We start from the raw sequence: 25,946 nt of genomic DNA on the forward strand, positions 1-25,946 counted from the left end.
CACACGCAGCCCGACCTGCTGAGTGTCCTTAACATTTTCTGCTTCATTTCCCTTCCCCTCTCGGTTGACCTTATTTTCAAGATTCTACTAGCTATGCACTGATTGGCTGAACTGAGTCTTCCTCACTCAGTGACGATTCTCTTCCTCCCATTGGTCCAGACTGCAATTCCCCAATTCTGCTATTGGTTTAATCATTGTCTAGGGACGCCTAGATCCAACCTACCAGCTATTGGCGAGGTAGCTGGCAAGTCCGTTATTTATTGGCCTTGGATGCTGTCAATCAGCGACAAAACAGTCCCGCCCCCATGGTGCAGTCGTGCTGTGATTTGCCGCTGGTTGAAGGGAGTTGTGCTGTGATTGGTGGAGGTTGATGTCAGTCGGGTCGGCCGCGGATACTGTGTACCTAACTGGGAGTTACGGTGTAACCCGGGGAGAGTTACCGTGTGTCCCGGCGAGGTTGCGCCACGTCTGGGCGCAGTCACAGAACGGTCCGGGCATGGCGCCGGGCGAGGAGCCTCTGCCCGCCGACACCAGTGGCGCCAACCTGACCCGCAGCCTGGAGAAGGCGCTGGACGAGGCAGCGGGCACTGGCATCTTGAACCTCAGCAACAGGAAGCTGCGGGAGTTCCCCCGGGCCGCCAGCAACTATGACCTGTCCGACGTGATCCAGGCCGGTGAGTGAGGCGGGGGAGCGGGACTCCCCGGGGAAGGCGGGAGGAGGGAGGTGGTGGAAGGGAAGGGGAAGGAGGGGTAGGGAGGTCTGAAAAAAGTGGAAGTTGGGTGTAGAAACTTGGGGAAAGGGTCCATCGAGGAGGTGAGGATAGGTTTGATGATGCTGAGGGTTTGGGGCTAATCCTTTATCTGGTCGACCTGGTGATTTCCTTCTCCCCCACCCCACTCCTCCAAGACGTTGTTGTCATTGACCTGGACACAATGCTGGAGGAACTCAGCAGGCCAGGCAGCATCTATGGACTGGCTCCAGGTTGGCCCCTGGCTCTCCAATCTTATTGGGAATTGATTTCCAGGTTGCTCTGGGATGTGTTGGAGGAGGCCGTGGAAGTGCAGCTGATGTTCCCTGGATTTCTAACAATTGGCTCTTGCAGTCCCCTGTGAAGTCCTAAGCAGGATGGGACAGACCTAGATAAGGGGTTGGAGGGGTGGAGCAATTTCAAGTGCTTAGAGAGTCCAGAACCAGAGGTCCCAGCTTTGAGGTACAGGGTCTGCTGCTGAGAAACTTCATCTGAGGGTGCTCAACCCATGGAATCCTCTTCATTGCAGGCGGGAGAGGTTCTCATTCGCCATATTCATGGTGGGGGTGGCGTGTGGACACTCTTAATGCCAGGGAGATCTGGGTCTGTGGAGATGGGTACCCATGTGGGATATAGGCTGTGATGTGAATGGCAGGGATGTGCCCAAGAGCCTCCTGTTGGTGCCATTGGTGAGCTTGGCCCCACTGTGCACATCCTGACTGTTGCTGTGGCCCAGCCATTGCCTCCTCTCCCTGATGTAGTGGGAAGCAAGTTCCTGTGTTCCCTTGGTTCCTCCCCTGCCTTGGCCTTCACTGTCCCTCCCTCCCCTCCCATAACCTCATTCAGATTCAGATTTATTTATCACGCACAAAAACGTAGTGAAATATGTTAGTAGCCAGCACCGTCCTGGGATGTGCTGTCGCCACTGTCAACACAGCATGCCCACAATGTTCAGCAAACAATACAAGCAACAGCCCCTCTCGCCCTTTCCCCCTCCTCCAATCCCCCAGCCAGCACTCCATCCTCTTTGATGCCCCCCCCATAGGATGTAATCTGAGCTCCTGTTCGCTTGTTGGGGAGGATTGTGTCACACCAGCCGCCTGTTGTTGACTGGATACATCTCGGAGAGGCTGTGTGTTGCCAGTTTGAGTTTTGTCCCTGTCTGTGACTGATCCCAGCCACCGTTGTTCCGTCTCCCCTCCCAGTGAGAGGTCAGTCTGTGGACTCCCCAGAACTCCAGATGTCTATGCACCCCCCCCCGCAGCTGGAGTTTTAGGGGTTCATGGACCCGCCACCCCAAGAGAACGGTTTGGAAACTTGCCCTTGTGACGGGGATCACACAGGGTGAGAACAGCTGTCGGGGCTGGAGTGGTGGTTGGGGAGCCATCCTCCCTGTTCTGAAGCTTGGTGACAGATATTCTCTTACCCCACCCTTCCCCACCAGTCTTCTCCTACCCCTCACCAGGCAGCCGGTTTTGGTGGCTGTCGTATTCCTATTTGCAGGATTTCTGTGTGCTCCAGTGTCTGGGAGCTACAATGTGCTCTGGATGGTGGGGGAATTATCTGCGACACCGCATGCTTGCAGGGTTGTAGGGGAGAGTGTTTCCCTGACTCTGGAAAGAAACCAGGCTTCACCATTCAGAACCAAACAGCTGAAGCCTTCTTCCCCACCCCTCCTGCCCCACAACCCCCCAGAGGTGGTGAACTTGGCACTCTTCTGTGTAAGTCATGGAGTTTTTCAAAACTGAGATTGATTGATTTCTGGGTATTGGAAGTACAAAGTAAATTTATTATCAAGCTACGTATACGCTGTCATTGAATTTATGAAAATCTATACATAACCAAAGACTGACAAACAACCGATGTCCAAAAGAAGACATACTGTGCCAATAATAAATAATACTGAGCACATGAGTAATAAATTCACTGGGTGTATTTAAAATCAAGGTTGGTGGCTTCTTGGTTAGTCAGGATGTCAAGGGTCACAGTGAGAAGACAGGAGAATGGGGTTGAGAGGGAAAATAAATCAGCCATGATGGGATGGCAGAGTCAAATGGTCTAATTCTGCTCCTATGTCTTATCATCTTGGAGTTTAAAGCATGGATTCTCAACCTGGAGTCCACAGACCCCTTGTTTAATTGTAGGGCTCCATGGCATAAAAGAGGTTGGGACTCCCTGGTCTAAAGAGTCTGTAAGTTGTGGAATCAGTTCAGAGTTGTCCACGCCAGTTCAGGAGCCTGATGGTTGCAGTGTATTAACTGTCCCTGAACCCTGTGGTTCCCGTACTGTCTGCCTGATGGTAGTAACAAGAAAAGGGCATGGCCTGGGAGGTAGGGGTCCTTGGTCATGGATGGTGACAACCTTGTAGACGTGCTCATTGGTTGGGAGTATTTTTCCTGTGATGGACTGGGCTGTGTCTTGGTAGCCTTTTCGTTCCATGGCCTTGATGTTTACATACCCGGCCGTAGTGCAAACAATTAGGTGGGATGTGGGGCCGAGGCAGGGAAGTGGCACTGGTCTTGTTGACACCATAGGTCTGAGGGCAGAATGGCCTCCCACAGCTCCTGGTACTTGTTTTGCTAATGAGAAGTGTCGTTAAGTTGTGCTCCATATCTGGAACCACTCCTTACCACTGGAAGGGATGTGGAATGTAAGGGTGAGGGTTGGGGCAGAGGTTTGCACAGTGTGGCATCACCTGTACCTTCTAGAGTTTCAAGCCTTAACTGGGACATTGAGGTGTCCATAGCGGATAGCTGCTAACTGCCACATTCCAGGCTGCAAGGTCACATTGGGGAAAGCACTGAAGCCTGGTGCAGGACCACAGTATAGGGTTCTCCCACTACTGGAGAGAGATGGGTGGGTTAGATGAGGCGGCCCTTCAATTATGGTAGTGGTGTACCGCCACAGGACTGGCAACAGCCCTGTTGGTTTTCAGGAATGTAACGGAACAGAATAAAACACCATCGCAAGTTTTATTCTTCTAAAGTAATCTTCTATTGTGAATAAAGTTTATTTTGATTTTAAAAACAGAGGCAGCGAGGCTGGTCTCTCAGCAATCATCGCCAGGGTCTGACTCCACCCTCCAGGTCCTTCAGCACACAGATAAATATTCAAATACAGAGATGTTAGCTTTAAGTTTTTATGACATCAAATGCCTCATTTTCTTCTTTTAGACCCTGTAGTTTAGGCCAATTATCCAGGGGATGTGGGCATCGTCTCCGGCCTGCTGGGCTAGCATTTCCTTGGACTGTGGCCTGTGTCAGTGTGGGGTGATCATTGGCCCTGCCTTCCTGTGGTCGGTTGGTCTCCCAATAGGATGAGTTGGATGTGTTGTAATGTCAGTTCCACAGCCTCGTGGTAACTCCACTGAAATCGGTCTTGTTTTGATGTTTGTTTAAATTGAATTCAGCTTAAACTCCAGCCAAATGTCAAAGTAAATTTTCTTGCAGACATTTACAGGAAAATAAAGAAATAGGGTAGAACTTACGGAAACTATACCTAAAGACTGATAAACAACCAATGTGCAAAAGAAGACAAATTGTGTAAATTTAAAAATTTATTCTGAGAACACGAGCTGCAGAATATTTGAAACTCTGTAGGGTGTGGAATCAGTTCCGAGTTGTGGTGAGTGAAGGAGCCGGTGCAGGAGTCTGCTGGTTGTAGGGTAATAACTGTTCCTGAACCTGGTAGTGTGGGGCTTAAAGCTGCTGTACTTCCTTTCACCATGGTTAACGTGAAGAGACCATGGCCTAGATGGAGACAGTCCTTCATGATGGATGGGACTTTTTTGTGGCAGATCCTTATAAATGTGCTTGCTGGTGGGGAGGGTTTTGTCTGTGACCGCTGGGTGTGTCTGTCACTTGCAGGCTTTTCTGTTGTTGGCCTTTGATGTTTCTATATCAAACCATGATGCAACCAGTCATACTCCCTACCACACATCTATAGAAGTTAGTCAAAGTTTTAGATGATGTGCCAGATCTACGCAAGCCAGCAGCACGAATACAGATCAACCAGTTGGTCTGTGTTCTCGCTGCCTCTTGTCTCACCTGTTCCTCTAGATGGGCTTTCTCTGGCTGACTCTGCCACGCCCCACGCACCTCTTAGTTTGCTCTTCCAGTCGAGGATGAGTGTTTCGTGTCTCTGCCTCAGAGCTGTGTTAGCACACCTTCCGTGAAACCTCCAGAGGGGCACAGGGGAGTTGTGTCCGAATGGCAGTGAGTAGTACACAGTATTGTCGTTGTTACAGTGCCATTGGTCACTGGTCGGCGTCAGTTCCTGCTGCTCTCAGTAAAGAGTTTGCATGTTCTTCCCATGACAGTGTGGGGTTCCTCCGTGTGCTCTGGTTTCTAAAGGTTAGGATTAGTGAGTTGTGAGCGTATTGTGTCGGACCCAGAGTATTCACAGACTGTGGTATTCCATACACTTCACTGGGTGTTTCAATGTACATGTAACAAATAAAGCTTATCTTTAGGGCCCAGGTGATTTGTTTAAAAGTTTGGGGTCTTTGCATCCTGCTTTCAGAGTGGTGTTGCCTTGTAGTGGACTGTTGAGCCGTACTGGTGGACTTTGATCTGTGTGAGCATCCTATTGGTTCTGGAATTGTTCTCTGCACAATGAGAACACTACTCGTTCCACCTTGATATTCTGCTGCAGTGAGGGAGAGCAGAGTTCAATTCCAAAGTGAGCAGGGTTTGAGACAGATTGGATTTGGTAGCCAGAATCTGGTCCTTGCAGACTGGGAACTGAATCCGTGGCCAGAGCGAAGAGTTGCGTAGCAGTAGAGATTAGGGTTTATCAGCAATTGCCTTGAGATAAGTAACACTTCCAAGGACACTCAGAGGGAATCTTGGCGTTGCCTGGGAACATTGTTCTCAGGCTATCACCAGACGCTGCAGCAGTGAGCACTATCTACCAGATGCACTGCAACAACACACCAAAGTTCCTAAGGCAGCACCTTCCAGACCCACGACCACTACCATCTAGAAGGACGAGAACAGCAGATAACTGGGAACACCACCACTTAGAAATCCCCCTTCAAGTCGCTCACCTTCCTGGCGTAGAAACATATCGCCGTTCCTTCATTGTCACAGGGTCAAAATAGTACCTACACCTCAGGGACTGCAGCTGTTCAAGGCAGTTCATCGCCACCTTCTCAAGGGTAACGAGGAATGAGCAATAAAAACTGGCTTGGCTGACGACACCCACATCCGGTAAATGAATGAATAAATAAAAAAGACACCTCCCTCATTGAGTAGAGCCTCTCTAAGGCAGGAATTTACCAAGTCTTGGAATAAGTTCCTGTGCATGATCACTGTCCATTGACCCCAGGATTAGCAAGTGAGAATGCGGGGGGTGGGGGGAGCGGTGGAATTAGCCAGAGTTCCTGCTCTGAGCCACTGTGCAGTAATTCCGAGGCTGGAGGGGGTGGTGGTGGGATTAGCCAGGGTTCCTGCTCCTGATTGCTGCCTACTGATGGTCTAAGTCTGAATGTTTGGCAACACTTATGTGTGGGTTGTTTCACTGTTTCGATGTACACGTAAAAAATAAAATGAATCTGAAATAATTTGTGATTATGTTGAATGATCTTGTTTTTGTTCTGTCTCCTGCCGTGGCTGGAGGTTTCGTTTGTCAGTCGTCTATTCGAGGCAGATGCTTTTTACTGACGTACAGGCTGAGCTGGTCCTGATACTGAGCTGGGGATCCAGGGCTCTGTGGTGAGCGTGGACCGTGGAGTTAATGTAATAAATCTGGGTGAAACTGGAGCTGTGCGATTCCACTTGATTCATAAAACATAGAACTCTACAGTACAGTACAGGCCCTTCGGCCCACAATGTTGTACCAGCCCCAACAGTCTTTCAAATGTCCCTAATGTTTATGTATAAACCTCCACCGCCATCCCTGGCAGGGCATTCTACTCACCCACCACTCTGTGTATTAAAAAAAATTGTCGTTGACTTCCACCCTAAACTTTCCTCCAATCACCTTAAAATAATGCCCCCCTGTATTAGCCATTTCTTCCCTGGTAAAAGTCTGTGGCTGTCCACTCTTATCTGTACCTCTTACCATCTTGTACACTTCTATCAAATTGCCTCTCATTCTTCTTTGTTCTAAAGAGAAAAATCTTCGGACGCTGTATCTTTCCTTATAAGACACGCTCTCTAATCCAGGCAACATCCTGGTAAATCTCCCTTTGCACCATTAACGTAGCATATTACGGCACAGTATAGGCCCTTTGGCCCACAATGTTATGCTGACCCTTTAACCTACTCTGAGATCAACCTAACCGTTCCCGCCCACATAACCCTCCATTTTTCTGTCACCTTTGTGCCTATCTAAGAGTCTTTTAAATGTTCCCAGTGTATGTCTTCATCATCATGCCTATGCACAAAATGGTTAAGTGGTTAAGGCATTTGTCTAGTGATTTGAAGGTCGCTAGTTCAAGCCTTGGCTGAGGCAGCATGTTGTGTCCTTGAGCAAAGCATTTAACCACACATTGCTCTGCGACAACACTGGTGCCAAGCTGTATGGGTCCTAATGCCCTTCCCTTGGACAACATCGGTGGCGTGGAGAGGGGAGACTGGCAGCATGGGCAACTGCCGGTCTTCCACACAACCTTGCCCAGGCCTGCGCCCTGGAAGCCTTCCAAGGCGCAAATCCATGGTCTCTTGAGACTAACGGGTGCCTATAAAGCAGCCCCTCCTCACCCCAAAACCCTGCATCCTGCTCCTGTGCCAATGACAGGAAGCCCCTGTGTGCAGACGAAACCGCATCCTGTGTGAACCGGGCGGGGCGGGGGGGGAGGAAGTTAGCGTAGTATGGCAGTCGGGCTGAAGGCTGAGGCCCAGAGACAACTTACACACTCACTCATCATTGTTCACTCTCCAGCTGCACCCCCTGGGACAAGTGTGCAGGGGCTGGGGGTAGAGGCTCAGAGCCAGGGGCAGGAGAGGAATGAGTGATGGGCAGGATGGCCTGTTTTTTCTCTCTCCCTCTGCCAGTTGTCTTGCACTATGCATTTGTTTCCTGTTGTTTTTTTCCCTCACCACACAGTGCAACGTCGATGATCTGCAGAGATAATCATGCAAGCCATGAACACTACTTCACTATTTTTGCTCTCTATTTGCTGAGTTTTTGTATGTATATTTAATAGTAGTTTGTAGCTTGCTTTTGGTTTAACACTGTGCTGCAGCCACAAAGGAGCAAGTTCCACAACATATGTGAGTGGTGACAATTCTGATTCTGACCCCTCTCCACACAGGCCACTTTGTCCCACGTGATCAGATGAACTCTAAGCTTTGCTCGCTGGTGAGGGGTTCCTGTGCGCCATCTGGGAGGAACCCACCCCCCCAATCACCCGAGAGGGTGGGGAAACTCGGCCCCACGGTGGGGAGTGGTCAGGGTGAGAGGACGGTGGGGATTGCCCTCACTCGCCACAGCTGTGGGTCGGGATTTGGGCAAGGACGAGAGAGCCTCCAGCTACAGTAGTTCCTGCCTCTCTTACTGCAGCTGAGGCCTGCTCTTGCATCACACTGCTTCCTCTTTCTGCTGCTGTTGAACTCCGCAGTCGGTCCCTGCCTCCCGTGACCACCCGCAGGCCACGCTCGGACATACACCAGTCAGTCAGCCATCACAGTGACCCTGTCCCTGTGACCAGCCCCCTAATCCACTCCCTGTCTGTGTGACCCCGCACAACCCTCCAATCTCTATAACCCCCCCCCCCACCAGTCCTGACACCCCTCCCTGTGATCGCCACATAATCCGATTCCCTGCCACGTGATCCGGTTCCCCTCCCCGCGGCCGCCACGTGATCCGGTTCCCCTCCCCGCGGCCGCCACGTGATCCGGTTCCCCTCCCCGCGGCCGCCACGTGATCCGGTTCCCCTCCCCGCGGCCGCCACGTGATCCGGTTCCCCTCCCCGCGGCCGCCACATGATCCGATTCCCCGCCACGTGATCTGATTCCCCTCCCCGCGACCGCCACGTGATCCGGTTCCCCTCCACATGATCCAATTCCCCGCCACGTGATCCGATTCACCTCCCCGTGATCCGATTCCCCTCCCCGCGACCGCCACGTGATCCGATTCCCCTCCCCGCGACCGCCACGTGATCCGATTCCCCTCCCCGCGACCGCCACGTGATCCGATTCCCCTCCCTGCCTCTGTGACCATCACTATACCTGACACACCTCCCCGTATCTGTGGACACACCCCCCCCCCCCAGCCCAGTTACCCATCCCCATTTCTATAACCCCCTCCAGCCTCTTCACCCCCCCCTGCCCTTTTACGGCTGGCTTTGCCCCGTCAGTAGGAAATTGGAGGCCAGAGGTCTGTCCCATTGATCAGAGCCGGTGCCTCTCCTAGGTCAGTGTCATCTGTGGACTACCAGTACTTGTCCAGCACCCCTCACCGACCTCTGTTGGGTGATGTCTGCCCCATGGCTCACCCCCCCCCGATCCTTTTGCTTGGCCATGTGGCCCCTGCTGCTGAGTGAGGAGGGAGGGAGGGATATGAGGAGGTGACTGATTGGAGATTGTGTCAAAAGTTGCAGGATGAGGATGCTGGCTGGTGAGGGAGAGGCTGCTGTGGTTTCAGAGCCCAGGACCCTGACTTGTGTCCGATCAGCAGCAGCTGCTCCAAGTTCTCTGGAACTTAAGCAATGCGTTCCTCAGCTGGCCTCCAGGCAGAGTCCACCCTCCACCCCCACTGCCAATGCTTCAGCTGTCTCCGGGCCACAGACTGAAGCCTTGTGGACGTTCTCACTGGGAATCAGCCTGCCCCAGCCAGGAGAGGCTTACTGTCCCCCTTCCTGATGGGCGTCCGTCTCCAGCCTTCAGTGGGGCTGCATGAGTGCAAGTTCACATTCGCTTAGTGACTAACCTGGCTGCTTGCTTCAGGGTTACGGACCCCACATTTAAGTCAGAACTGGACTTGAATCAGGATTTTGTTGAAGACTAAGTTGTAACAAGAAATATAAAATATTAAATAACTAGTGCAAAAAGACAGCAAAATAGTGAGGTACTGTTCTTGGACTGGTTTAGAAATCTGATGGCGGAGGGGAAGAAGTTGTTCCAAAAACGCTGAGTGTGTGTCTTCAGGCTCCTGTAGCATCTCTCTGGTAGCAGTAAGAGGGCCTGTCTGAGATAGTAAGGGTAGTTAAAATCTGAATCAGAATGTTTATTATTACTGACCTAGGTTGTGAAATTTGTTGTTTTGTAGCAGTAGTGCGGTGCAATAGAGGAAAAAAATCTGTATTAGAAATCATGCAGAAGAGGAATAGCGAGGTAGTGTTCATGGGCCGTTTAGAAATTGGATGGCAGAGAGAAAGGAGCTGTCTCCAGCATGTTGAGCGTATGTCTTCAGCCTCCTGTAGCTCCTCCCTGATGGTAGTAATGGGAGGACATGCCCTGGGTGGTGGGGGTCCTTCGTGACGGATGCTGCCTTCTTGAAGCATCGCCTTTTGAAAATGTCCTGGATGTCAGGGCCGGTTTCACCCTGGCCATTGCTGATATCTTGTACACTGGTGGAGTGAGGCTGACCCTTTGCTGGAGAGGTTGAGGGAGGTGGTGTCTGAGGTGTGGGGCAGGAAGGAGATGTTGCACAGTGTCTGGGATTTGACAGGCTGCACAGCAAATCACACAGCTCAGAACTGGGCCCTGAAAAGAGAAGCAAAGATCAGCTTGATTTATTACATGTGCATCGAAGTATACAGTGAAATGTATCACTTGTGTCTACAGTCTGAAGTTTGTGCTCGGGGCAGTTTGAAAGTGTCACTGTGCTTCTGGCACCAGCAGAGCCTGTCCACAGCTTACTAACCCCAACCTGTATGTCTTTGGACTGTGGGAGGAAAGCCCATGGTCACCAGGAAGAACATACCAGTATCTTACAAACAACCTGGGTCGCTGGTGCTATAAAGCCCTTCTACCCAACTGTCTGTGCTAACCCACCAGCATCCAAATTTACCAGCTCATGTGAACCATTCTTTCTCCCCCACCTCGGACTTGCCCACTGGAGCTGGACAAGCAAACTCCCCCCCCGCCCCCCCCCCCACCCCAGTCCTGGCGGGGGTGGCTGGTTGCAGTAAAGGGGTTGGGCAGAGAGTAACTTGCTGGTCTCGGTTCCTGAGATTGGCTGGGTTAGGGGGAGCGAGTGGTGCCTGATATTGTGTTCCTGACACGATCTTTAAACACGTTTCAGTAAATCTCCTGAGGCAGGGACAGATGGAGACCCAGCCTAGTCAGAAAATACAGTCTGTGTTTCATTTGGGGTGGGGGAGGAGAGGCGTGTCTGTATCCTGGGGATAGGGTCTGTGACATGGGGGTGGGGTTGGTGTGGTATGGCCGTGGGGAGGGGTGAATCTGTGGCTGAGGAGTCTCTGTGTAATGGGGGCAGAGGTTTGGGCATTCGGGGAGAAGTGTGTGAGTGTCTCTGTGTGTGGGAGGGGGTGGGGGTTCATGGACAGGGGAGCCTGTGTCCTGGGGGAGGGTGAGTCTGTCTCCTGTGGTTTAGGGGAGAGCCTGTGTCTGTGGAGGTTGGGTAAGTCCCTGGTCCCTGTGGAGGACCAGGGACACTGTCAGGTCAGTAATTGTGTTGGTACCAGAGGGCGGGTGGGAGGGGAGTGTCTCTGAATTGAATCCCCTTGTCCCTGTCCCTGTCCCCACCAGCCCTGCTGTCAGGCTGATGGCAGCTTGGTCGATTGGATTATGTGTACGGAGAAGCATGAAGAGCTTGTCTTGGACAGTGTTATAAAGATCAAATCGTTACACAGTGCACTGTGATAGAACAAGGTACAGTACTGTAAAACAATATCAGAATGCAGAAGAAAGTGCAACAGCTGCAGAGAAAGTGCAGTGCAGGTCGTCGATAACAAGGTCGATTGTGGTCAGGACTCCATCTTATCATCCAATGTTCTCGTAAAGCGGCTAGAGACAAGCAGCAGGTTGTACCCTGTGATGTATTGTGTTCAGACCTTCCTCGGGTCCCTGGATCACAGGGTGGGGTCCAGTGTAAACCCTGTGTGTGTGTAGGGGAGGGGGGGTGTCCAGTGTAGACCCTGTGTGTGTGTGTAGGGTGGGGGTCCAGTGTAGACCTTGTGTGTGTGTGTATAGAGGTGGGGGTCCAGTGTAGACACTGTGTGTGTGTGTGTGTATAGGGTGGGGGTCCAGTGTAGACCTTGTGTGTGTATAGGGGTGGGGGTCCAGTGTAGACACTGTGTGTGTGTGTATAGGGTGGGGGTCCAGTGTAGACTCTGCACATTTCTCCATGCGTGTACGTGTGCCATGCTGAGTTCCATCAAGCCCTCTTTCTCTGTGATGGCCACCAGGACAAAAATAATGGTGCCGTCAGAGTGGAAATGACCAGTTTTGTGGGGAGTGTCTCTCTGCCCCACCCAGCCAGAATCACAGGGAGCTAAATCCCTACTGCCTCTCCCACCCTGACATGCCAGGCACAGTCCCTTGCCGTCAGTTAGTTCTGTACTGGTGTCTTGTTACCATGGACGTCCCCCACCCCTGTGGCTCCTTCTCTTTTGTCACTACGCCCTGTCTGGAACCTAAACCGGCCTGTGAAAGGCAGGGAGTCTAATCCCAACTGGCTGGCAGGCTTCTACCATCAAAGCAAGCGAAGGCTTGTAACCTACCATGGTAACCACTGCTGTTTCTCAGAAATAAAGTGGCAGGATTAATTTACTGAGGTAAATATTAGCTTTGTGTAGAAGGCAGCCACAAAGGATTGCGGCCTTTGGTAGTCCGTTGCTATGGATACAGCTGGAAGCTAGGCCTCCCCCCTGCCTTCCCTCCATCTGAGATGCCCACATTCCCAGAATTCCTCGCTTTATAGGAAGGGCAAGTATCGCTGCCCCACTGTCTCTCTGTCATGGCATGGGCTCTTATTGGGAGGATTGTGGCCAGTTCTGATCTTCTATCCTGAGGATGTCCTTGACATGGAGGAAGTGCACTGAATGTTGACTGCACTATTGGAGGGAGAGACCCTTAACAGTGTTGATGTGTCAAGAGATCTTGTGCAAAGAGTTCATCACTCCCTGAAAGTGACTGCAGAGGGTGATGGGATGGTAAAGAAGGCAAACAGAATGTCTGCCTTTATTAGTTGAGGAACTGGATTCCAGAGTCAGGACCCAAACAAAGCTGAGCCATGGAATCCATTAAAAGAGAACACCAAAAAGAAACAAATTGCACAAACAGCAAAAAGTCAGACGAAAAACACAATACAAAACATCAAAGCACAACATTATTGAAACAGTCTGGGAATGTTCAGTTTAGTTCAGTTCAACGATTGAAATTAAATTCTGTCCACCCCATTACAGGAAGGGTGTGGAGAAGGTGAGCAAGAGGTCTACCAGGACGCTGCCTGGATTAGAAGAGGAGAGATTGAACAAGGTTGTTTGTTTTCTCTAGAGCAGCAGAGACTGAAAAGATGTGATGGCAGTCTGTTGTGAGGGGCACGGGTAGAGTTGTCAGTCAGTATCTTTTTCCTAGGGTTGAAATGCCTTAAAACCAGAGAAATGCATGTATTTAAACTTGCCCCAGAGAGGGGCCAAGTTCAAAGGAAATGTACAGGGCAAGTTTTTTATTGTTGCACTGAGAGTAGAGGGTGCTGGACTGTGCTGCCAGGGGTGGTGGTAGAGGCAGATATGGCAAGTGACCAGGAACCAGCTCTTCGGCAGGTGAATGTGCAGGGAATAGAGGGGTGTGGCAGATTGTGTTCAGCATTTGATTGCTAGTTAATTAATTTGGCACAACATAATGGGCTGAAGGGCCTGTTCCTGTGAATTCTCCAGACAAATGAGAGGAAATCTCCTCAAAACAGACAGGATGTTTTTCCCCTGGGTCCCTAGGCATCCAGGACGTCTTCAAGGGGCGATGCCCTGAAGAGACAGCATCCATAATTAAGAGCCCCCATCACCCAGGACATGCCCTCTTCTCATTGCTACCATCAGGAAGGAGGTACAGGAGCCTGAAGGCACACACTCAGTGATTCAGGAACAGCCTCTTCCCCTTTGCCATCAGATTTCTGAATGGACACTGAACTCATGAACACTACCTCACTATTTTTCTCTTTTTGCACTACTTAATGTTTACTGTAATTTAGTTTTTTTAAATTATATATTGCAAGGTACTGCTGCTGCGTAACAACAAACTTCACAACCTATATTAAATATGGCTCTGATTCTGGGTGGGAGGGTGTAGCAGTAGCAAAGGAGAAAAATGTTTTCCCTCAGACTGGCGAGAGTAGTCGGTGGGTTTCTGGATGTGAGTGGCGTTGAGAGGACAGGTCAGTGTGGAGTCTGTGACTAATGGGGGATCAGGTTTGAAGAGCCTAATGACTGGCTTCTGTTTCCTGCGGGAGCCATTATCAGCACTGCCACTTCCCTGGGATCTTGCTGTGTAGCACTAGCCAGGATTCCATGAGTGAGGTGGGTAAGGTCCTCCAGGGCCATGTCTCCCACCCTCCGGCCTGAGTGGTGTCATGGTTTGCAGCCTCAGTTGGGAAGACTCTCAGCCTGGGCTCGGTGTTATTCCATGCATTGACCCTGCTGAGGGAAGGGGGTGGGGTACAGGCTAGAGAAGGGCACTATCTGGCATAGGCCACATTGGGTAAACTTCAGATACAACACTGAGTCATGTCATCCGCAGAAATTCTCTGATGACTCAGCAGTAGTTGGGAGGATGAATACAGGGCCCTGGTGGAGGACATTGTCAAATGGTGCAAGCTGAATCAGCTGCAGCTCAACATCAGTGAGATGAAGGAGATGGTGATGGATTTTAGGAAGACCAAGCCTGCACTGTTCCCTGTTACTATTGATGGTGAGAAAGTGGATGTGCTGAGGACCTACAAGTACCTGAGGGTACAGTTGGATGACAGACTTGAGTAGAGCACCAAAACAGAGGCTGTGTACAAGAAGGGTCAGAGTTGCCTCTACTTCCTGAGGAGACTGAGGTCCTTTGGAGTATGCAGGCCTCTCCTTCACATGTTCTACCAGTCTGTTGTCACCAGGACAATCTTCTATGTGGTGGTGTGCTGGGGCAATGACATCAACACTTGCGATGCCAACAGGCTCAATAAACTGATAGAAAGGCTGTCTCTGTTATAGGAGTCAAACTGGTCACACTGGAGTCTTTGGTGGAACAAAGGACTCCTAGGAAAATCCTGGCAATTATGGGCAATGTTTCTCACCCCTTGCCTGCCACCCTGGCTGAACGGAGGAGCACTTCGAGTAACAGACTAAGTCAACTGTGCTGCTCATTCTTGCCCTCGGCCATCAGGCTCTATAATGAGTCAACCTATAGCCGGGGAAGTGATGACCCCTCCTGCTAGACTGTTTGTGGTAACATTTGTTATTCTCTCTTACTTCTGATATTTGTATATCTGTGCAGTTGTGATACCTCAGTGACACTGTAATTTCCTTGGGGGTCAATAAAGCATATATCTGTCTATTTTTCTAACCCTAGCCCATTCTTTGGAATGTGGGAGGAAAACAGAGTACCACGCAGTCCCAGGGAGAATGGATAAACTCCTTACAGAGAGTGACAGAAATTGAACCAGTGTCGCTGGCACTGTAAAGCATTACACTATCTGCCACACACTGTCCCCTAGGTCTCTCTTCTATCTCTCCCCTCACTCTGAAGACTGATTTATACTTGTGTGTACTAGCTTGTGCCATAGCCTATGCAAGTGGGCTGTGCCGTTGTGAGCATTTATACTTGTGCGTTGGTGTATCTGCATCTCTCTGCAATTCACCGCCAAAGCACTAGTTGGCAGTGAGGTTTCTGTGCCACTGTGTTGAGTTCCTTCATGTTGAAACTCAACACGAAGAGACTTAAACTTCAAACAATGGTGACTGAAACTGAAGGAGGTTGAATTTTCTGTGTTTGTCCGGCCACTGAGAGACATGGATGAGAAAATGTATTTCAAATATTTTCGGATGTCGGCAGGTAGATTTGACGATTTGGTTCATCTTCTCCAACTATTTATTTTGCATCAGTGTATGCGCAGTATATTCAGAGACTGGCAATCATCATTGGAGTTTTAGCTTCAGGTGGAAGTTAACAGGCTGTAGCAGCTAGCTACAAACTGGCGTCAAGCTCAGGGCCCTCCATAATTTCAGAGGTCTGCAAAGTTTTTTGGAAAGCATTGCAGCCAGAGTTGCTTCCCTGGCCTACAGTCGCCCAATGGGAAGCTATTGCAGCGTAAGAGGAAATGCGATGCTACCAAGCGGGCTGATCGCAGTTGTTGCGGTCCGCGACGCGTAGTTACATTTTGGGAGAGGTGCACATTGGGCTACAGCATAGGGTTCAGCGTAGGGTACGCGGCTATGCCGTACCTACGGCGTACATTTGATGCACAGGTATAAATCAGCCTTAGGCCTGCGCCCTTTTGTTTTTGAGTTCCTTTCTCTGGGAGGAAGATTAAGAAGAGAACATGAAATAATAAGAGTCCTTAAAGTGAGATCATTGGTTGTAGGAACATTTCAATGGATGAGTGTAGTTATCACTCACTGGGCTTTTGTTTAAGAGCCTGATGGTTGAGGGGTAGCAACCGTTCTTGAACCTGGTGGTGTGAGTCTTGAGGCTCTTGTACCTTCTACCTGATGGCAGCAGCGAGAAGAGAGCATGTCCTGGGTGGTGGGGGTCCCCGATGATGGATGCTGCTTTCCTACGACAGTGTTTCATGTAGATGTGCTTTGTAGCTTTATCTGTGATGCACTGGGCCGAATCCACTGCCTTTTGTAGGATTTTCCATTCAAAGGCATTGGTATTTCCATACCAGACCGTAACGTAGCCAGTCTGTACAGTTTACGTACCACATCTATAGATGTTTGTTAAAGTTTTTGAGTCGTGCCAAATCTCCGCAGTCTTGTGGTTCTGAGATGTCAGCACTGGGCGATAATGGAATAGGAGGCTGGCTGAAGAAGACTTGGACAGGGTGGGCTTCTACCTGCTGAGCTTCAAATGATGAGAGGGAGGGACTGGGACAAAGAAATACTGAGGGGTGTTAACTGGGTGGGTGGGGGAGAGGGAGTCCTCCAGAACAATGGCAGAGATGAAGACATTACTTCACTCCTGAGGGCTGATTTTCACCCACTGGGGTTGGAGCAGAGACTTGAATTGTGCTCAAGGCACATCTTTGAGAGATCTTCAGTAATAGAGGGGTTGAAAGTTTCCACAGGAGGCGGGTGTGGGGTTGGAATGTGCTCAAGGCAGAAGGGGGAAGGTAGGCGGGGTTGAGGCTGGAGTGAAATCAGAGATGGTTTGAGGGGAGGAGTGAACGCCTGCTCGCCGTGTGTGTGGTGTCTGAAATATTTAAAGGCCTAGACAATAGATGTGGAGAGGATGTTTCTAATAGTGGGACCAGAGGGCACAGCCTCAGAATACAAGAATATCCCTTTAGAACAGAGATGTGGAGGAATTTCTTAAGCCAGAGGGTGGTGAATCTGTGGAGCTTGTTGTCACAAATGGTTGTAGAGGCCAAGTCTTTGGTTATCTTTAAAGTGGAAGTTGATAGGTTCTTGATTAGTAAGGATTAGAAGTTATAGGAGAAAGCGGGAGAATGGAGTTCAGGGAAAATAAATCAGCCATGATGGAGCAGACTTGATGGACCAAATGGTCTAACTTTGTCTCATGGTCCGTGTGTAAACAAGTCCAGTTTTAAAAGCAGTAGCCGGTCAGGGCTGGGGAAGGCCAGAGAGAGGAGTGGTACCCAGGGCTCATGGTGGGGATGGATCCTTGCGTACAGGGGGGCTGTGCTTGATCCAGGGGCTTGAGAAGGTCTGAGTGGAGAGAGGGCGAGGTCAGGGTTGGGCTAGATGCTGGTGAAATGTTGGGGGGGGGGGCGGGGTGCGGGTGTACTTGCTTTGGGGTTTGGGTAGGTGACCAGGGCCCAGGATTAGGATGGATGCTGGTAACAAGGGGTGGGGATAGGTACTGGTGTATGCATGGAGGCAGCAAAGCTGGGAAACAGGATGTGCTTATTGAGCCTAAAGCAGAAACATGAGGGAAATATGGTGTGTTACTATTGCCTCAATCACTGGATTGTTGGCCAGTTGCAGATAGTGTTAATTGTTGAAGGAGGGAGGGTTGAAAGGTTCCCACACATTGTTCCTGCCCGCTGGACCCACTGAACAATAGCAGGAGATGATTCAGGAAGCAATCCAACTGCGATGCCAGATAGTTGAAGAAATAAATTGCTGCTCGGTGTAAATGGGAATATCCTCTCTGGATCCTGGAATTTACTGGAATGATGGCCAATCCCAGGACAACTCAAACACAGCACTCACTGCAGAGGGGGAGCACGCCCCGCAGACAGCACCTTTGTGGGACCCAGGTGCCGTGTTTGTTCATGTGACCAGCCCTGCCTGGCTTTCCATAAAATGGGAAACAGGCCATTCAGCCCACAATGTTGGCCGAGCTAATTACACTCGTATGCTAACCCAACATATCAATACAGCTGTAAAGAAGGAAAGACAGCAGTTACATTTCATCAGGAGTTTCAGGAGATTGGTCACCAAAAGCACTCTCAAATATTTGTGAAGAGAATTCTGACTGGCTTCATCACTGGTGTGGGGGTGGCACTGCACAGGATCAAAGTAAACGACAGAGTTGTAAACTTGGTCAGCTCCATCATGGGTACTAGCCTCTGTAGTATCCTGGACATCTTCAAGGATCAGTTCCTCAGGAAAGCGGCGACCATCATTAAGGACTCCCATCACCCAAGACATGCCCTCTTCTCATTGCTACAGTCAGGAAGGAGGTACAGAAGCCTGAAGGTGCACACTCAGTTCTTCCCCTCTGCCATCCAATTTCTGAATGGACATTGAACCCGTGAACACTTCCTCACACTGTATATTTGCTCTAATTTAATTTATTTAGTGTATGTGTGTATATGTATGTGATCTACAACGTAACCGCCGATACATGAAACTTGTAACTTAGAGAAGAACCTGGCCACACGTGTGAGTGTACAGGGAGGAGGGTACGGGACCAAGGGCTCAACCTTGTGGAGCAGCGGTGTTTAGAATAATCGTGGCCAAGGTGTTGCTGCCCATCCTGGCTGGTTGCATTCTGTTGATCAGGAAATCAAGGATGCAGTTACCGAGGGTCTGGAGTTTGGTGATGAGTTTGCTTGGAAAGAATAGTAGAGAAGGCAGAGGTGCAGTCAGACCGTAGTCTGACATGGGTGTTTGTACTGTCCAGCTGCATCAGGAATGATTGGAGAGCCAGGGAGTTCCTATTCACTGTAGACATGTTTCAGCGTTACGCGAATTACCGTGGATCGAGGTTGTCTGGAAAGCTGTGTGCCGTGACCAGCAGAGCCCTTGTGTGGTAGTTGTTACAGCATCTTGTTTTTCTTGGGTTCTGGGATGATGGTGATCGTCTTAAAGCAAGACGAAGCCACAGCCTGAAGCAGGGAGAAGTTAAAAATGTCTGCAAATACCTCCGCCAGCTGGTCTGCACAAGGTTGAAAGATGTGGCTAGAGACAATACCCGGGCCTGATGGTCTCTTCGGGTTCACCTTCCAGAAGATTGATCTCGCGTCCATGATGGTGACTGTAGTCTTCAGTGCACCCGAGTCTATCAGGGTGGGTGGTGACATTCCCACTCTCTTCTGTTCAAAACGTGCATTGATACAGCAAAGACATCAATAAGATTGAAAGTGTACAGAGGAAATGTACAAGGATGTTGCTAGGACTTGTGGTCCAGAGGAATACGTAAAGTTTGAATAGGTTTAAGACTTTATACCTTGGAGGATAGGAGATTTGACAGATTATTAAAATTGAGGGGTATAGATAGGGTGGATGCAAGAAGACTTTTTCCCCTCAGGTTGGGTGAGACTTGAACTAGAGGTCATCGGTTAAGGGTGAAAGGTGAACTGTTCAAGGGAACATGATGTGGAACTTCAATCGGAGGGCGGTAAGAGTGTGGAAGGATCTTCCAGAGGAAGTGGTGGATGTGGGTACGATTGCAACGTTTAAGAGAGTTTGGATAAGTACATGGATGACAGGAGTGTGGTCCTATGGTCAGTGGGAGCAGGCAGAATAATAGGGTGGCACTATTGGTCAAAGGGCCTGTAATGATCTATGTCTCTGTCTCAAAGCCAGCTGACCCTGTCTCCCATCCTGCTCAACGTCGTCCAATAACTCGGAGCTTTTCAGCATCTATTCCTAAGATCACCTGGTCTCCATTAATGAGGGAGTTCCCTTGATTTCCCTCTCGACCTTCAGCTCCAAACCAGTTGAATGGATCAGTTACATTGCTGCTGCCTTTGGGACTTCATTCTTATTGTGGGGACCAACTAAACTAAACAGCTGATCATTCCGTGTAGTCTGCCGCTTTCTGGACATATTCTGCTCTCTTTCTACATTGATCACTAAGTTGGTGGTGACACAGAATTAGGAGGTGTTGTCGAGAGTGAGGAGGGTTATTGTAGATCACGGGGGTATTGATCAATTAGAGAAGTGTGCCGAGGAGTTGCAAATGGATTTCAATACCAATGAGTGAGGTGATGCACTTTGGAAAGTCAAACGAGTGTAGGACTTGTACTATGAATGGTAGAGCACGAGGGAGTGTAATGGAACAGAGGGACGAGGAGGATGAACACATAGTTCATTGAAAGTGGTGCCACGGTAGGCAGGGTGGTGAAAAAGGTGTTTAGCACACTGGTCTTCATCAGTCAGGGCACTGAGTGTAGGAGTTGCAGTTGTATAAGTCGTTGGTGAGGTTGTACTTGGAGTGCTGAGTACTGGTTCATTCAGTTATTTTATTAAATGAAACATGCCAGTTTATTTATAGCGATACATAGTGATTTATTTATTTTGGTCACCCTGTTATAGGAAGGATGTGGTTAAACTGGAAGGAGTGAAGAGAAGATTTAGAAGGATGTTGCTGAGACTTAAGGACCTGTGTTACAGGGAGAAGTTGGGCAGACTGAGTCTTTATTCCTTGGAGCTGAGGATAATCAGTACAACAAGTGTTTTAAATGTAAAGAGAGACATGAACAGTAAGGTAGGTTTCCCCAGATTAGGGGAAATTTAGGGTATATAGATTTACAGTGAGTGGGGGTAACATTATAGGACCCTGACCAGACCTCACTTGGAGCACTGTGCTCAGTTCTGGTCACCTCGCTACAGGAAGGATGTGGAAACCATAGAAAGGGTGCAGAGGAGATTTATAAGGATGTTGCCTGGACTGGGGAGCATGCCTTATAAAAACAGGTTGAGTGAACTCAGCCTTTTCTCCTTGAAGTGACAAGAGGATGAGAGGTGACTTGACAGATGTGTATAAGATGATGAGGGGCATTGATCATGTGGATAGTCAGAGGCTTTTTCCTAGTGCTGAAATGGGTAGCACGAGAGGGCACCGTTTTAAGGTGCTTGGAAGTAGGTACAGAGGAGATGTCAGGGCTAAGTTTTTTTATGCAGAGAGTGGTGAGTGCGTGGAATGGGCTGCCAGCAACGGTGGTGGAGGTGGATATGATAGGGTCTTTTAAGAGACTCCTGGATAGGTACATGGAGCTTAGAAAAGTAGAGGGATATGGGTAAAGCCTAGGTAATTTCTAAAGTAAGGACATGTTTGGCACAGCATTGTGGGCTGAAGGGCCTGTATTGTGCTGTAGGTTTTCAGTGTTTCTATGTTTTTCTATTTAAAAGTGACCGGAGGGGCAACTTTTTCACTCAGAGGGTGGGGAGTGTATAGAACAAGCTGCCAAAGGAAGTGGTTGAGACAGGAATAGTTGTGTCATTTGAGAAGTACACAGGTTTGGAGGGATATGGGCCAAACACAGGAAATTAGGATTGGCTGAGTGTGGTTAGCACGGACTGGTTGGGCTGAAGGGTCTGCCCTGCCTTGTAAAAGTGAGCACATCACAGGCTGCCTTTCACACTGTCTACCTGCCCAGCCACACTCAGGGAGCTGTGGACCAGGACCCCAAGATCGTTCCGCACTGTTCAGGGTCCGGCCATTAACTCTGCACTGTCCTGTTATGTCACTGTCCATGGAGACGGGCAGTTCGGCCCAGCAACTTCATGCTGACCAAAGTGCACACCTAACCTCGTTGCATTTTCTCGTGTTGGCCCCAAGCACCCTGTACGTACTTGTCCACACGTTGATGAATCATGCCTGCTCTGGCAGCACTTCCCTGTACCGTCAGTGTGGGGAAAGGTTGCCTCACAGATCTTCCTGAAGCCGCTCTCCTTTCCCCTGTGCCCAACAGTTTTAGACTGCCCTCTCTGTGCCCCTTCTCCCAGCGGGGGTCGGAACCAGGAGGAGGGGTGGGGTTGAGTTGCTGCCCTGTGGAATTCACGCCCTCCGTTGCTCGGCTACAGACAGATGCACCAGCAGCTGCCGAGTATTTTTGAAGTGTGACGGGGGCCTGGAGTTACAGAATTTGTCCTCTGCTGACTGCCTGTGAGCGAGGGGGCAGGTACAGACCGTCCCCCCCCCCCCACCAATCCCTGGAATCAACAGTCTCCTCGGGACTGCCACATGGATCAGAATTCGGTTTATTATCACTGATACGTGCCTCAGAATTTGTGTCGTAGCAGTAGTTATAATGAGAAATGTGTTTTTAAAAAAAATAAATAAGCTGTGCGGTAGTGTCCATTGGTTCATTGATTATTGGCTCCTTGCCCTCCGCACTGAGTGTGTGTGTTCGGGACCCTGTACTGCCTCCTGATGGTGGCGATGAGAAAAGGATGTGTCCTGGATGGTGAGGGTCCTCAAGCACTTCCTTGAGACATCACCTTTTGAAGATGTCCCCATTGCTGGGGAGGCTGGTACCTTTGATGGAGCAAGGCTACGCTTGCAACCCTGTCAGCTTGTTCTGATCCTTTGCGGTGGCCCCTCTCCGTACTAGATGGTGATGTAACCAGTCAGAATGCCCCAGTAATCCACAGAAATTTGCTAAAGTCCCAGGATCTCCTGACGTAGAGATGACCTTGTGGTGAGTAGGGGGCTCCCTGGAGCTGAGATGTAGGTGTGGCTGCACCTTGGGGTGCAGGGACTGCACCCGGTGATACATTGCCTGGCTCCCCATGTGCCGTATCTGTCTGTCTGGGGTGAAGTCGACTCAGCTCCAACCACTTGCAGGGAGGAGGGAATTGCATCAAAATCAGAGTCAGATTTGTTGTTACTATGTCGTGTCATGAAATTCATTGTTTAGTGGCAGCAGTACAGTGTAATACATAAAATTGCTTTAAGTTACAGTTAAAAGAATAAATGACATGAGATTCTGCAGATACTGGAAATCCAGAGCAAATACAAAATATTTTAGGAATTCTGCAGGTCAGGCAGCATTCATGGAGGGGAATAAACAGTTGACATTTTGGGCCGAGATCCTTCATCAGCACACAAATCCTAATGGATCTCAATGAGAAATGTCGACTACATATTCCCCTCCATAGCTCCTGCCTGATCTGCTGAGTTCCTCCAGCATTTTGTGTGTGTTCCATAAAATAAATACAGTGTATTTATGTTAATTGGGCCATCGGTAATTCAGGGCAGCCGTTTATTTGAGAACAGAATCGCTAGGATTCCCTTCATTTATTGAGGACACTATTGGGACAGGAGACTGATGCCAAACAGTTTCTAACTCGTGTCAGTCGCGTGCACGTCATGTGACTGAGACACTACATTGTGCTTGGAGTGAGCAGTTTTTAAATAGTGTCACTTACATGATTGTATTCAAAAAGCAGTGATTTTTGTCACTGATCATTGGCGAGTAATAAGCAGACAATTCAGAGCTGTTTTGCTCACTGTGGTTTAAGCATTCAAGCTTGGAAATGCCAGAAAAGGCCGGGAGTGAAAATGGAACAAGTTCAATACTTCAAGTTAGGAACTGTGAACAATCTGAAAGTATCATCAACCGTCTGGGGTGAGGTACAGGAGCCTGAAAGCACACTCAGCAATTCGGGAACAGCTTCTCTTCCCTCTGCCTTCAGATTTCAAAATGGACGTTGAACCCACATTCACTACCTCATGACCTTTATTTTTTCTTTCTGCACTAACTATCCTTAGGATGTTAAAGATTTACTTTAACTCGGTTTTTATTATTATCTATCACGTTGTACTGCATAACCACAAATTTCACAACATCTGCTGGTGATGTTAAATCTGATTCCGATCATCTTGAATGTTTCAATAAGAATGAGGATCTGAAGGATGTAATTGGCTAAAGCATTGTATGAAGGCAGTCCAGTAGCTGCATGAGGTGTCTGCATTGATTTTGTTCATTTACAGTCAATCAAAAGAACGCCAGCATAACTGGGCAGTCTCTGGAGTAGGTTACATGGTCAGCACAACATTACTATGTTCTTTGTTATAACGATCAGGAATTAATGCAGTTTTATAGTATTCTAGTAGCATTGGTAGTGTTCTAATTTGTTCTGTATTTCATTTAAATACACAAATTTTTCCTCAATTAAGTGGTACTTTGTCTCATTATACCATTTCCATGAAACTTTGGCCAATTGGGGCATCTGCGTAATTGGGCTAAAATGTACTGGTCCTAAAGGGCTGGATTCCACTGGAGATTGTTCAAAACAAGACCAGGGACTGTTTAAAAAAATCTGATGGTAGAAGGGAAAAAGCTGTTCCTAAACCATTGAGTGTGGGTCTTCCAGACTCTGTTGTTGCTGCATCTTGGTCTCTGTCACGGTGGTCAGTTCCCGTGGTGGTGGGCCACAGTATCATATGGATCGGGGTGAACCTTTGGTGTTTCTCGGAGCTAATTGTGCATAAATTGACTGCTATATTCCTATGATCAGAGCTTTTCTTCACTGTGTGGGCATTGGGGGTGGGGGGGGGCTGCTCTGGGGAAGAGGCTGGACTGGTTGCAGAGACTGAGCAGGGATGGAGCCTGGCTCTGGGCCGGTTCAGCCTCAAGGGATTATTGTATCTACTGACTATCCATACACAAAGGCAGCTTCTGTGCCTGTGCCGAGCGCGGGGGGAGAAAGAGCACCGAGAGCACCCTTTGAGGAATGTACATATTTATCCAACAGCAAGGAGTTGTATAACCCCTGACCCACACCCTGACCTTGATATTTGGGACAACTGCCAACATCCACTGAGTAACCTTTGATCACGGCAGTGGGAGCAAAGACTTTGTTCAGGGATGCGTGTCCTTCTCTGGAAAGTAGATAGAAGGCGTCACAAAAAGGGAAACCGCTCTAAAACAGCAAAGACTCCAGTTCCAACACTGAGATCAATTCTGCCTTCCTTTGGAAAGCGCTGTTGCAAGTTTTGCCATAACGGTCTTCTGGGAGGACTCAAATCTTTCCTTTGGGAATTTCTGCACTTCAGAATGTTGGATACAGAGTTCCTTACCTTCCCAAGGTTAGGAAGCTCTCTTTTCCTAACCTTTTTTAAACTATGGTACCCTACATGAACTGCAAAGTTCATAGACCCAAGGCTGGGAACCCCTGCTCTACTTGTTCCCATCACACACTCCCAGGGTCAGACACAGTGAAGTTCCCTCTACACTGTCCCATCACACACTCCCGGGGTCAGACACAGAGTGAATCTCCCTCCACACATTCCTATCACACACTCCCGGGGTCAAACGCAGTGGATCTCCCTCCACATCATCCCATCACACACTCCTGAGGTCAGACACAGAGTGAATCTCTCTCCACACTGTCCCATCACACACTCCCGGGGTCAGACACAGTGAAGTTCCCTCTACACTGTCCCATCACACACTCCCGGGGTCAGACACAGAGTGAATCTCCCTCCACACATTCCTATCACACACTCCCGGGGTCAAACGCAGTGGATCTCCCTCCACATCATCCCATCACACACTCCTGAGGTGAGACACAGAGTGAATCTCTCTCCACACTGTCCCATCACACACTCCCGGGGTCAGACACAGTGAAGTTCCCTCTACACTGTCCCATCACACACTCCCGGGGTCAGACACAGAGTGAATCTCCCTCCACACATTCCTATCACACACTCCCGGGGTCAAACACAGTGGATCTCCCTCCACATGATCCCATCACACACTCCTGAGGTCAGACACAGAGTGAATCTCTCTCCACACTGTCCCATCACACACTCCCGGGGTTAGACACAGTGAAGTTCCCTCTACGCTGTCTCATCACACACTCCCGGGGTCAGACGCAGAGTGAAGCTCCCTCCACACTGTCCCATCACATGCTCCCAGTGTCAGACAGAGTGAATCTCTCTC

At 49.4% G+C, this 25,946-nt stretch overlaps 1 protein-coding gene across 1 annotated transcript in view; it reads left to right on the forward strand.

Moving 5' to 3' along the window:
* The first annotated feature begins 370 nt into the window (after window positions 1-370).
* Window positions 371-25,946, forward strand: part of LOC140198389 (leucine-rich repeat and calponin homology domain-containing protein 4-like) — a 68,689-nt gene continuing 43,113 nt past the window's right edge. Inside the window, exon 1 of the mRNA XM_072259485.1 lies at window positions 371-674. Within this exon, the coding sequence (XP_072115586.1) occupies window positions 371-674 (304 nt within the window). The remainder of the gene's footprint in view (window positions 675-25,946) is intronic.

This window comes from Mobula birostris, chromosome 5 (genome assembly GCF_030028105.1).
Source record: "Mobula birostris isolate sMobBir1 chromosome 5, sMobBir1.hap1, whole genome shotgun sequence".
Classification (NCBI taxonomy): domain Eukaryota; kingdom Metazoa; phylum Chordata; class Chondrichthyes; order Myliobatiformes; family Myliobatidae; genus Mobula; species Mobula birostris.